Source organism: Arachis stenosperma, chromosome 6 (genome assembly GCF_014773155.1).
Source record: "Arachis stenosperma cultivar V10309 chromosome 6, arast.V10309.gnm1.PFL2, whole genome shotgun sequence".
NCBI classification, from domain to species: Eukaryota; Viridiplantae; Streptophyta; class Magnoliopsida; order Fabales; family Fabaceae; genus Arachis; species Arachis stenosperma.
Genome location: NC_080382.1, coordinates 72,541,972 through 72,556,278, shown reverse-complemented (window position 1 = coordinate 72,556,278; position 14,307 = coordinate 72,541,972). Strand labels below are relative to the sequence as shown.

The 14,307-nt window shown below is 40.4% G+C and overlaps 1 protein-coding gene across 1 annotated transcript; it reads left to right on the top strand.

Moving 5' to 3' along the window:
• Positions 1–721: 721 nt before the first annotated feature.
• LOC130934180 (uncharacterized) lies at positions 722–1,588 on the top strand. Its single transcript, XM_057863768.1, has 2 exons — positions 722–864; positions 1,189–1,588. Exons 1-2 carry the CDS (start codon positions 722–724, stop codon positions 1,586–1,588), a joined length of 543 nt encoding a protein of 180 aa, XP_057719751.1.
• Positions 1,589–14,307: the final 12,719 nt, after the last annotated feature.

Sequence of the window (14,307 nt, the reverse complement as noted above, 5' to 3'; positions counted from 1 at the left end):
ACACCACTACAGAGAAGGAATTACTTGCCATTGTCTTTACTTTTGATAAATTTAGATCATATCTCATTGGTTCTAAAGTAATTGTATTCACTGATCATGCAGTACTCAAATACCTGCTTACAAAACAAGAATCCAAGCCAAGGCTAATAAGATGGATCCTGCTACTCCAAGAGTTTGACATCGAAATAAAGGATAGGAGTGGAGCAGAGAACAAAGTTACTGACCACCTCTCAAAGATCCTACAAGAGGAAGAAGGAGCACACCATCTTGCAGTAAATGAAAGCTTCCCGAATGAGTAATTGATGATGATACAAGAGACCCTTTGGTTTGCTGACATAGCCAATTTCAAGGCCATTGGGGAACTACCAACCAACATCAACAAACATATGAAGAGAAAGTTCATCAAAGATGCCAAATACTATATCTGGGATGAGCCATACTTGTTCAAAAAGTGTGCTGATGGGATCTTGAGGAGGTGTATATCCCATGGAGAAGGACAAGAGGTGCTTTGGTGATGTCATGGATCTGCATATGGAGGCCACTTTAGTGGAGAAAGAATAGTAGCCAAGGTGCTTCAATGTGGATTCTACTGGCCAAGCATTTTCAAGGATGCAAAGGACTTGGTGTCAAGGTGTGATGAATGCCAGAGAGCTGACAATTTACCCAAGAATAATAAGATGCCACAGAGATTTATAAAGGCGATGTATGGGGGATTGACTTCATGGGGCCTTTTCCATCCTCCTACTCAAATAGTTATATACTTGTGGCTGTAGATTATGTGTCAAAGTGGGTGGAGGCTATTGCTACCACCACAAATGACAACATGGTTGTAACGAGCTTCTTGAGAAAGAACATTTTCAGCAGGTTCGGAGTTCCCAGAGCACTCATTAGTGATGGAGGGACACATTTCTGCAATAAATAACTAGAAGCACTCCTTCTCAGATATGGAGTCAAACACAAGGTGGAAACCCCTTATCATCCGCAGACCAACGGGCAAGCAGAGATTTCCAACAGGGAGCTAAAAAGGATTCTCGAAAAAACTGTTGGAAGCTCAAGGAAGGACTGGTCTAAGAAACTAGACGATGCTCTCTGGGCCTACAGGACAGCCTTCAAGACCCCCATTGGGATGTCACCATACTAACTAGTATTTGGCAAGGCTTGCCACTTGCCAGTTGAACTGGAGCATAGGGCCTTCTGGGCTATAAAACTACTGAATTTTGATGGGCAAGCTGCTGGAGAAAAGAGGCAAAGGCAACTCAACGAGCTGGAAGAATTTAGGAACCAAGCATATGAAAATGCAAAGATCTACAAAGATAACACAAAAAGATGGCATGATCAAAAGATAGCAAAGAGGGAGTTCACTGAAGGACAAAAGGTGTTATTGTACAATTCTAGACTTAGGTTCTTCCCTGGGAAGCTTAAGTTTAGATGGTCTGGACCCTTCACCATCATCAAAGTGTACCCCTATGGTCAAGTGGAGCTCATGGAGGACAAAACACAGAGAACCTTCACTGCAAATGGCCATAGACTCAAGTATTACCTGGGGGACTCACGGGATGAAAGAAGAGTGAGCTACCACCTCAACTGAAAAAGGAAGAACGTCAAGCTAGCAACGATAAAGAAGCGCTGGATGGAAGGTAACCCAACACTTTATATCCTTTTGATTTATTGCTTTATTAGAAGTAGATTGTAAATATTAGCTTAGGAAGTTAATTTTAGTTTTAATAGTTAAGATAGCTTTGTGAGTTAAATTATGTGCTATTTTTGAAAGTGCAGCTAGATGAAAATATTTACTAATGATGATGAGTGATTGGGCTAAGAACTAGCTAAAAAGCTAAGTTTGGTGTGGCCACTCACTAACTTGATCTAGGCTTACAAGCATTTGGATAAATTAAATTTTTTAGGAGTAAGCCCAGAGATTAAGTTTGGTATGGCCACTACCATAAGAGAATCAATCAGCAAGCCCAATACCACTCAAATTGGAAGCATTTAATACATTGGTGGAAGCTTGAATGAAGATTTTAATGTGTTCAGGGGAGATTAGACGCAAAGAATGTGAAAGGATTGGAAATATTTCTTCCCCATGAACACATTAAAAATCCAATGATGAACCCAATTTATTGAGATGCAAATAAATTAAGTTTGGTGTCCCAAGGGACACCCATCAGTTGCAATCCCATTCACTAGCATTAAAAAGGAATGCGGAGGATCATTTTGTCATTACTAATGGAGTTTTCGTTTTCTTTTCAGGAGATTGAATGGGCCCCACTTGATAGATAACAAGGAGGTTAAAGTGTACTTACACTTTGGAACTCAACATCTTCAGAGAGCACAGCAGGATAAGGGTTGGCACCTCTTCCCACGCTAGGCGCCACTCCCCAAGTGGAAAACATTGAATTCCCTTCTTTTTTCCCACCAACAAACCACACCCTTCACTCCTATAAATCCCCTACCCTCTCATTCCCTCCACATAACAAACTCACAAAGACCTTTCCTTCTTCTCTCGTTCTTTTTTTTTCTTTATCTCTCTACTTGATTGGGATAATCAAGTGCTAAGTTTGGTATTGGGGCAAAACCTTATTTTGCTTGTGTTTCTTCGCAACACTCCATTAATATCTCAGAACCCTCAAACACACTCTCTCTCTCTCCACCTAATGGCACCACCAAGATCCTCAACCTCAAAGAAAAGAAAGACCAAAGAACCAACCTCAGGTTCCTCAAGCTCAAACTTTAATGAGTACAAATTCCTCTCAGCATTTAACTAAAACCAATTCTATGGTTGGGTGAGTGAGAGGGAGATCATCCCAGAGGTCGGCTTCCAACTAGGAAGGAATAAGCACCTTTAGATCAACATTGAGATCAATAACAGGGGCTGGGTACTCTTCTGCAACCCACCAAAGAAAGTGGTGGAAGGAGTGGTAAGGGAGTTTTATGCCAATGTCGTGCCCCAGCCAGGGCAAACTTACGGGTATATTAGCTATGTGAGGGGGAAGACCATTGACTATAGTCCCTCTAACATAGAAAGGGTGCTGATGGTGAAAAAGGCGCAACTCCACTCGAAGTTATGAGGAGAGGATGAAGCAGCCAGACCCAAGATTTGATGAAATCTTGAATGAAATTTGTGTACTAAATGTGCAGTGGATCAATGATAAAGATGGAAAACCCAACTAGCTGAGGAGAAGGGACTTGAGCCCCCAAGCTAGGGGGTGGTTAGACTTTGTAAGAAGGTCTTTGATCCCTACATCAAACACATCTGAGGTGACCAAGGAGAGGGCTGTACTTATATACAGTATAATGAAGGGGGAGGACGTGAATGTTGGAGAGTTGATTGCCAACAACATCAACAAGATACTGAAAACCACTAACGAGAGCACAAGATTGGCATTCCCCAGCATCATACAAGAGCTATGTGATGACGCTGGAATTGAGAAGGTGACTGATGAGGTGTTGGTGAAGCAAGAGAAGCCTATAACTGCCAAGAAGATGGCCAAGGTGTTGGCCGTCAATCCACTTTAAAGCTCTAGAGAGCATAGAGCTCACGCTCATGTGCCACCACCACAACAACAAGAGGAAGAGGAGGTAGAGGAGCAACCACAATACCAAAAATTTCCTAAAGGAATGAACTGGGAGCAGCTGCAAGGAGACGTGCACCAAATGAATGGAGATCTACATCAATTGAGGAAAGATGTCAACCAATTTCAAAGTAGCCAAAGGGAGCAATAGAACCAAGTGAATGAGAAAATACACAACCTCCAAGGAAGTTTTGAGCAAGCAAGGAAGGAGCAGCAAGAGGAGTTTGATTAGGGTGAGGTGCGAAGTGCACTTAACAAGGTGGTGGAGCAAAACAAATGGCAGCAGAGGAACCTTGCTGAGTTCATGCATCTCTATGATGCCCGGACCATTTCAAGGAGACAATATGATATCAACACACAGGCGAAGCTGAATCACCTGTGTAATGCTGTGGCCGCCATCAACCCCAGATACCCAACTTTCATGCAAGGGCTAGAAGAATTGAGTGCTAGACAAGAGGAGATACTAGCTAAGCAAAGGAGGATGAAAGAAATTATATGGTGAGGCTGGGTTTCTGGAAGCCGCCCAAGGATAAGAAAGCACAAGAAGGATCCTCCAAAAAGGGTGAAGATGCTCCTCCCCCTCCAAGAAGAAGGACAAAGGCAAAGGGCCAATGAACTGAAGAAGCTGCATAAGGTTGTTGAGTTCCATGGTTGACATTTCCCAAATTTCTGAATTCTGCTTAAGTTTTTTTTATCTGTTTACTTTATGTTTGAGAATAATTTATAATGTTAGGATAGTTTATGTTTTATTCTGCTGAAGTCTTTTGTGAGTCCTTTGATATGCAAGAAAGAAAATGCAATGATAACTGTAGTCTTCATCTTCATCAATAAAGTAGAGTTTGTTTCCATAAGAGTTGTTGTGAGTGTGAACAAGAGTAAATGAGACTAAGACCAAGAAAGCTTATTCAAAAGAACTAAGGAACAAAAGAATAAGTGAAAAACCTTGAATGAAGTGAAAAGAAAAAAAAGTTAAGTCATGAGAAGTAACTAATCCTAGAAGGCATGACAAGTAGAAGTTGAGGGGTGTTCCTTGAATATCTATAGAACCAAGAAGTAGTAAGCAACAAAGACCCAAGGATCTGAGCTCAACTACTAAGGAGGGAAAAGAAATATTGAAAAACTCAAAAAGAGTTAGAACCCCTAGTAGATGCTTGTGGTGAAGATGTGTCAAGAAGAGGCCTGGGCAAGTAAATTCTTAGGGGTGTTTCAACACCTAGCACTCTAAAGTCAACTGACTTGGGATTATTGATTGAAAGCCTAATTAAAGGGTTGTCTTGAGACAAAACACTTAGAGTCGTGGTCAATAAACAGAAAAGAAGCACAAAAGAGAAGGAAAGAGTTAACCCTTACTACTTCAAGGTGACAATCAATGAAAATGACCCCTAAGACACATACTTAGAAAAAAACCTTTAAGGATCTAGGAGCTTGTTATGATTTTCAAAGCACTCATGCATGTGTTGAGCACTTAGTCCAATTCCTAGTTATAGTACATACATTCAAGGTCAAGTCTCAATTCACCAAAAAGACCACTCACATTGATTTGCTTGGGACAAGCAAAGCTTAAGTTTGGTGTTGTAATGACTTACATCATCTACCCTTTTTCTTGCATAAAAAGGACCATAAAAGAGGCATAATCTCATCTGATCATTGTAATTCATGCCTTAATTGAAGAATATCATAGTACATTGCTTTGAAATGAGTTTGTGCTGGATTTCAGGTGGAGAAGACATCAAAAATGGGAAAGAAAATAACAAAACAAGTGGGGCGTGTGAAGCAGACGTGCCACTTGGAACAAACGCCACAAAAATGTATTGGCGTGGCACGCCAGAAGCGGGGCGTGGCATGCTGGTACAACATTCCAGAGAGCAAAATTGAAGACCATCAAAGGGACGTGGCACACCAGGAGCAGGGCATGGCACGCGAACTCATTACTAGAAGAGCCATCACTATGGCGTGCCACTTTGTGTCGAAGGCGTGGCACGCCAGCCCTAGAGTTCACTTGGGCGTGCCACTTGAGGACCAAGGTGTGGCACGCCAAGCTGATAAGACGCACAATTGAATGGGTGTGCCACTTGAGCAACAAGGTGTGGCGCACCAGTGAACAAGAAGACCATGCAAAAGCTGGGCATGCCACTTGGTATCGAAGGCATGGCACGCCAGCTCAAGAAGTCCCACTAAGGCGTGTCACTTGAGCAACAAGGCGTGGCACGCGAGCACCTAAGGAGGCCAAATAAAACTGGGCATGCCACTTGGTATCGAAGGCATGGCACGCCAACTTAATTATCTCACTTTGGCGTGCCACTTGAACATCCAAGCGTGGCACGCCAACATCTGGGACCATGGCAAATGAAGGGCGTGACACGCCAGTCTCATGGCGTGGCACGCTGGTAGTATTTTCCAGAGAAGGAATTAAAAGGCCCATGAACTCAGGCATGCCACTTGGGAGATGAGGCGTGGCACGCCAGCAAGAAGATGAAGCAAATGAAGGGCGTGACATGCCAGTCTCATGGCGTGGCACGCTGGTAATATTTTCCAGAAAGGAAGAAGAGGAGCCAATGAACTCAGGCGTGCCACTTGGATGGCGAGGCGTGGCACGCCGGCAAGGGTGTGAAGCTTTAAGGGTCTGGCGTGCCACGCTGGTACAAATCTCCAGAAGCATAGAGATAAGGGAAGTGACCTTGGGTGTGCCACTTTGGTTCGAAGGCGTGGCACGCCTGGTTGCTTTGCCCTTTAAAATGCCTTGGGCATGCCATTTTAGTTCAAAGGCGTGGCACGCCAGGCTACTTTTCCCTTTAAAATATCTTGGGCGTGCCACTTTCGTTCGAAGGCATAGCACGCCAGGGGTGAAACAGAGGACGGCGTGCCACTTGAATGGAGAGGCGTGGCACGCCAAATCAGAAACAGAAGGAGCGTGACACGCCAGAAAAGCGCCAGTCACATGCCAGCTGGAAGATCACGTTTGTTGAGTTTCTTTTCCCTCTAAATTGTAAATTTCTTTTCACTTTTGTAATTTTCTTTTATTTTCTAGATCTAGGAGTAGTATAAATACCCTTGGAAGTATTGGAAAAGGGAGTTAGCAAGTCACAGAGTTTAGTTTTGATTTTACTTTTTACTCTTCACACTTTATCTCTTCTGTCTTTTGTACTTTTTCTCTTAGCTATGAGTAGTTGAATTCCCTCTCATTGATTGAAGACTTTGAAGAGGTTGATCAAGAGATGGATTCAATCATTGAGGAGTTCCTATCTATAATTGAATCATCTCCCATTGGGCTTGAAATTAAGGTCAAAGAAAAAGATGAACAACCTCTCATGCCTGTGGTGAGCAATGAAGAAGAGATTGAATTGGAAGAGAGCCACCAAGAGAAAGAGGTTGAAGTTGTGGAAAGTTGTAAAGAGATGGAGGTAATCAAGGAAGAGTACAAGGGATTGGAGCTTGTAAGATCATTGGGACCACCCCTTCCTAAGTCACCATCCTACACAACATTCAAGTGGGTAAAATTCTTATCCCTAAGCTTCACTTTCTCACTTGAATATGGTTTGATTGAAAATGATGGACAACTTAGAACTCTTTGTAGAATTAAGGGTAAGAGAGAGTTGTGTAGTGGTTGGAAACATCATTCTAAGTTCATGATGGTTGTATGCTCGAAGTTGAATGGCAATGGTTGGTGTAGAACCAAATTGCATGGATCTAAGAGAATGTTTGGATGCTTGATTGAGAATTCACAAGCTTTGTCGTCCAAATTTAACTATGGTAGTCAACTGGAAGATGGGTGCAAGAACAAGGTTTGGGACCCCGGAATCCATTTCAACATTCAACACTCTTGGGGCCTTGTCATTTACTTGAGCTTACTTGAAGACCTTGTGTGCCTAATTTGGGATCCCGGTGGACATTGGAGATGCAAACATTGGTGGGGATTCAAGGATGAATTTAAGCATAAACCACCCTAGCAAGGACCCCCACCAAATGTCCAACTTAAGGACTTAAAATAAAAGTGCTAGGTGGGAGACAACCCACCATGGTAACCTCTTTCTATTATCTTGTATATATAATTGATAAACCCCGATTTTGTGGTTTATCTTGTGCTTATTTTGGCAGTTTTTATCAATATTTCTCACACTTATTCACAAGAAATGCATGGTTTTGTGTTCACTTCCCAATGTTGCTCCATTGTGGAAAACATGCTTATTTAGCCTTAGAATTGCTATATTTTGATTCTCTTTATTGACATTCGATGCCGTGACGTATTTGTTGAGTGATTTCAGAATTAGTAGGGTAAGAATGGCCAAGAAGAGAGAAGTAAAGCACACACCAGAGGAAGAAACATGAAGATTTGTATTTTGGGAACTGCAGCATCGGCGCGTGATGAGCGGATATTTTATATGCTTTTTGGGGGTAATTTCATGTAGATTTTAGTATGTTTTAGTTAGTTTTTAGTATATTTTTATTAGTTTTTAGGCAAAATTCATATTTCTAAACTTTACTATGAGTTTGTGTGTTTTTCTGTGATTTCAGGTATTTTCTAGCTGAAATTGAGGGAGCTGAGCAAAAATCTGATTCAGGCTGAAAAAGGACTGCTGATGTTGTTGGATTCTGACCTCCCTGCACTCGGAATGAATTTTTCGGAGCTACAGGAGTCCAATTGGCCCGCTCTTAATTGGGTTGGAAAGTAGACATCCAGGGCTTTCCAGCAATATATAATAGTTCATACTTTGCGCGAAGATGAACAATGTAAACTGGCGTTTAACGCCAGTTCTATGTTGCATTCTGGCGATGAACGCCAGAAATAGGTTACAAGTTGGAGTTAAACGCCAGAAACAGGTTACAACCTGACGTTTAACTCTAGAAACAGTCTAGGCACGTGAGAAGCTCAAGTCTCAGCCCCAGCACACACCAAGTGGGCCCCAGAAGTAGATTTCTGCACTATCTATCTTAATTTACTCATTTTCTGTAAACCTAGGTTACTAGTTTAGTATTTAAACAACTTTTAGAGACTTATTTTGTATCTCATGACATTTTTAGATCTGAACTTTGTACTCTTTGATGGCATGAGTCTCTAAACTCCATTGTTGGGGGTGAGGAGCTCTGCAGCGTCTCGATGAATTAATGTAATTATTTCTGTTTTCTATTCAAACACGCTTGTTTCTCTTTAAGATGTTCATTCGTACTTAACCATGATGAAGGTGATGATCCGTGACACTCATCACCATTCTCAATCTACGAACACGTGCCTGACAACCACCTCCGTTCTACCTTCGATTGAATGAATATCTCTTGGATTCCTTAATCAGAATCTTCGTGGTATGAGCTAGAATCCATTGGCAGCATCCTTGAGAATCCTAAAGTCTAAACCTTGTCTGTGGTATTCCGAGTTGGATTCAAGGATTGGATGACTGTGATAAGCTTCAAAATCGCGAGTGTTGGGCATAGTGACAGACGCAAAAGGATCAATGGATCCTATTCCGACATGATCGAAAACCGACAGATGATTAGCCGTGCGGTGACAGCGCATTTGGATCATTTTCACTGAGAGGACGGATGGTAGCCATTGACAACGGTGATCCACCAACACACAGCTTGCCATAGGAGGAATCTTGCGTGCATGAAAAAGAAGACATGGAGAAAGTAGAGATTCAGAAGACAAAGCATCTCCAAAACTCCAACACAATCTCCATTACTGCATAACAATCACTCATTTCATGCTGTTTCACTTTTTACAATTGAGGCTAAAGAACCCTATTGGTATCCTGACTAAGAATAATAAGATAACCATAGCTTGCTTCAAGCCAACAATCTCCGTGGGATCGACCCTTACTCACGTGAGGTATTACTTGGACGACCCAGTACACTTGCTGGTTAGTTGTGCGGAATTACATAGTGTGAGTGTAATTTTCGTGCACCAAGTTTTTGGCGCCGTTGCTGGGGATTGTTCGAGTTTGAACAACTGACGGTTTATCTTGTTACTTAGATTAGGAAAAATTTTCTCTTTGGTTTAAAGTCACTAGAATTGCATCTTTTATTATTCCTTTTAAAAAAATTTCTTTTTTTTTTCAAAAATATTATTTTTCTTTATTAATTGTTAGTTTTTCATTGAGTCTGGTTGCATGTTTTAAGTTTGGTGTCCTTTGTGTTTTTGTCATAAAAAAAATAGTTTTTATCTGTTCAATCCTTGCATTTGTTAAATGTGTCTATTTTTTTGGGAATAGTTGTCCCTTTGAGTTTTCCTTTTTAAAATCTTTTTAAAAATAATTTTTCTTTGATTAAATCTTGTGCCAAACTTTAAGTTTGGTGTTCTCTTGTTAATTTTTCTTTAATTTTCGAAAATTTTACTGTGATTTTCTAAAAATTTTAAGTTTGGTGTTCTATCTTTTGTTCCTGTTATTCTTGTGAGTCTTCAAGGTGTTCTTGAGTCTTCTTTGTGCTTTAATATTAAAATTTTTAAGTTTGGTGTGCCTTGGTGTTTTCCCTCCAAAATTTTCGAAAATAAGGAGCATTGGATTTAAAAATTTTTAAGTCTTGTATCTTTTGTGTGTTTTTCTCTTTCATAATAAAATTCAAAAATAAAAAAAAATATTTTTTCTAACTATTTTTAAGCATTTTTTTTTCGAAACTTTTCATAAAAATTCTGATTTCAATTTCAAAATTTTTCAAATCTTATCCTTTTAAGATTTTTTTTTAAAAAATCATGTCTTTTTCAAAAATATCCTAACCACTCTCTCTCTCTCTTCACTTTTTTGAAAATCTTCATAAAATATTTTCAAATTTATTTTTATTTTTATTTTTATTTTAGTTTTTATTTTATTTTATTTTATTATTTTGAAAATCTCTTTCTTTATAATAAAATAAATAAAATAAATTCACGTCATCTCCCTTTCTCCATTATGGACCTAAGTGGAAATGAACAGTCCAGAAGGACTCTGGGGTCATATGCTAACCCTACTACTGCTTCATATGGGAGTAGTATCAGTATACCCTCCATCGGAGTCAGTAGCTTTGAGTTGAATCCTCAGCTCATCATCATAGTGCAACAAAGTTGCCAGTATTCCGGTCTTTCACAGGAAGAACCTACAGAGTTTCTCGCACAGTTTTTACAAATTGCTGACACAGTACATGATAAGGAAGTAGATCAGGATGTCTATAGATTATTACTGTTTCCATTTGCTGTAAAAGACCAAGCTAAGAGGTGGCTAAATAACCAACCTAAGGCTAACATAAAGACATGGAAACAGCTGTCAAAAAAATTCCTGAATCAATATTTCCCTCCAAAACGAATGACACAGCTAAGGCTGAACATCCAAGGCTTTAAACAAGGAGATAATGAATCTCTTTATGATGCCTGGGAGAGATACAGAGAGATGCTAAGAAAATGCCCCTCTAAAATATTTTCAGAGTGGGTGCAGTTAGATATCTTCTATTATGGGCTTATAGAGAAAGCTCAAATTTCTCTAGACCACCCAGCTGGTAGATCTATCCACATGAGAAAGACAATTGAAGAAGCTCAAGAGCTCATTGATACAGTTGCCAGAAATCAGCATCTGTACCTAAGCAGTGAACCTTCCAGGAAAGAAGAAGCTAAAACACTAACTGCTGAACTCAGTTCTGCAGAACAAGTTATTGAATTCAAACAACAATTAGATTTTCTAACAAAATAGCTAGCCGAATTCAAGGAGATACTACAAGATACAAGAATGGCTAATACGAATATGGAAGTACAGCTGAAGCAAACAGAATAGCAGTTATCAAAACAAATAACAGAAGAGTCCCAAGCAGTTCAATTAAGAAGTAGGAAAACATTAAATACCTCACTTCACAGCAGCAGGAAGCCAAGAAAGGAACAAATTACTACCCAAAATCCCTCTGAGGACAGTAAGAGCCCAAAGAGGAATAATTCTGGCGCTCAAACGCCAGAAAAGGGTGGAGAGCTGGCGTTGAACGCCCAACCCATGCTCAGTTCTGGCGTTCAAACGCCAGAAACAGGCAAGAAGTTGGCATTGAACGCCCAAAAGAAGCTCATTTCTGGCGTTCAGACGCTAGAAACAGGTAAGGAGTTGGCGTCTAACGCCACTCCAGCTTCAACCCCTGGCATTCAAACGCTAGTGGGGAATCAGACACATACAAGTGCTGATAGCAACCCCTCTAAAAAGGCTTCTCAACCCACATCTGTAGGCAATAAACCTGCAGCAACTAAGGTTGAGGAATACAAAGCCAAAATGCCTTTCCGCCAAGCAGAACAGGATAAGCAATTTGCCCACTTTGCAGACTATCTCAAGACTCTTAAAATAAAGATTCCGTTTGCAGAGGCACTTGAGCAAATACCCTCTTATGCTAAGTTCATGAAAGAGATCTCAAGTCATAAGAAGGATTGGAGAGAAACTAAAAAAGTTTGCTTCACTGAAGAATGCAGTGCAGTCATTCTGAAAAGCTTACCAGAAAAGCTTAAAGATCCTGGAAGCTTTATGATACCATGCACATTAGAAGGTACTTGTACCAAGCAAGCTCTATGTGATCTTGGGGCAAGTATCAACCTAATACCTGCATCTACTATTAGAAAGCTTGGTTTGACTGAAGAAGTCAAACCAACCCGATTATGTCTCCAACTTGCTGATGGCTCCATTAAATACCCATCAGGCATGATTGAAGACATGATTGTCAAGGTTGGGCCATTTGCCTTTCCCACTGACTTTGTGGTGCTGGAAATGGAGGAGCACAAGAGTGCAACTCTCATTCTAGGAAGACCTTTCCTAGCAACTAGACGAACCCTCATTGACGTCCAAAAAGGGGAAGTAATCCTGAGAGTCAATGAGGACAATTTTAGTTTGAATGTTGTCAAAGCTATGCAGCATCCAGACACCCCAAACGACTGCATGAGCATTGATATTATTGACTCTCTGGTAAAAGAGGTTAATATAACTGAGAGTCTCGAATCAGAGCTAGAGGATATCTTTAAAGATGCTCAGCCTGATCTGGAGGAACCAGAGAGAATAATAGAACCTCTGAAAATCCCTCAGGAAGAGGAGAAACCTCCCAAACCCGAGCTCAAACCATTACCACCATCCCTGAAATATGCATTTCTGGGAGAAGGTGATACCTTTCCTGTAATCATAAGCTCCACCTTAGAGCCACATGAAGAGGAAGCTCTAATTCAAGTGCTAAGGACACATAAGACAGCTCTTGGGTGGTCCATTAGTGATCTTAAGGGCATTAGCCCAGCCAGATGCATACACAAGATCCTATTGGAGGATGACGCTAAGCCAGTGGTTCAACCACAGAGGCGGCTGAATCCAGCCATGAAAGAGGTGGTGCAGAAGGAGGTCACTAAATTACTAGAGACTGGGATTATTTATCCTATTTCTGATAGCCCCTGGGTAAGCCCTGTCCAAGTCGTCCCTAAGAAGGGTGGCATGACAGTGGTTCATAATGAAAAAAAATGAACTGGTTCCTACAAGAACAGTTACAGGGTGGCATATGTGTATTGATTATAGAAGGCTCAATACAGCTACCAGAAAGGATCATTTTCCTTTACCATTCATAGGCCAGATTCTAGAAAGACTAGCAGGTCATGAATACTACTGCTTCCTGGATGGATATTCAGGTTATAATCAAATTGCAGTAGATCTCCAGGATCAAGAGAAAATAGCATTCACATGTCCATCCGGAGTATTTGCATACAGAAGGATGCCATTTGGTCTATGCAATGCACCTGCAACCTTTCAAAGGTGCATGCTCTCTATTTTCTCTGATATGGTGGAAAAATTTTTGGAAGTCTTCATGGATGACTTTTTAGTATTTGGAGACTCATTCAGCTCCTATCTTGACCATCTAGCTCTTGTTCTAAAGAGGTGCCAAGAGACTAACCTAGTTTTAAACTAGGAAAAATGTCACTTTATGGTGATTGAAGGAATTGTCCTTGGGCACAAAATTTCGAACAAGGGAATAGAGGTGGATCAAGCTAAGGTAGAGGTAATTGAAAAATTACCACCACCTGCCAATGTTAAGGCAATCAGAAGCTTTCTGGAGCATGCAGGATTCTATAAGAGGTTTATAAAAGATTTTTCAAAAATTGCCAAACCTTTGAGTAATCTGCTAGCTGCTTGATAAACCCCATTTGTAGGGCTTATCTTATGCTTGATTTAGGGGATTTTATAACCCTTTACCCACATTTATGCAATGAAATAGCATGGTTTTGTATATTCTCCTTTAATTGTGCTTAAGAGTGAAAACATGCTTTTTAGGTCTTAAAATAAATAAATTTAATTCACCTTGATTCCATTAGATGCCTTGATATGTTTGTTAAGTGATTTAAGGTTTAGGAGGCAAAGATTGGATCAAGGGAATGAAGAAAGAAAGCATGAAAAGTTGGAGAACTCATGAAGAAATGAAAGAACCGGAAAGCTGTCAAGCCGACCTCTTCGCACTTAAATGACCATAACTTGAGATTGAATAAAAGTTTATGCCCTTTGCTTTCTCTTGGCTTAAGCATGAGGACATGCTTGGTTTAAGTGTGGGGAGGTTGATAAACCCCATTTGTAGGGCTTATCTTATGCTTGATTTAGGGGATTTTATAACCCTTTACCCACATTTATGCAATGAAATAGCATGGTTTTGTATATTCTCCTTTAATTGTACTTAAGAGTGAAAACATGCTTTTTAGGTCTTAAAATAAATAAATTTAATTCACCTTGATTCCATTAGATGCCTTGATATGTTTGTTAAGTGATTTAAGGTTTAGGAGGCAAAG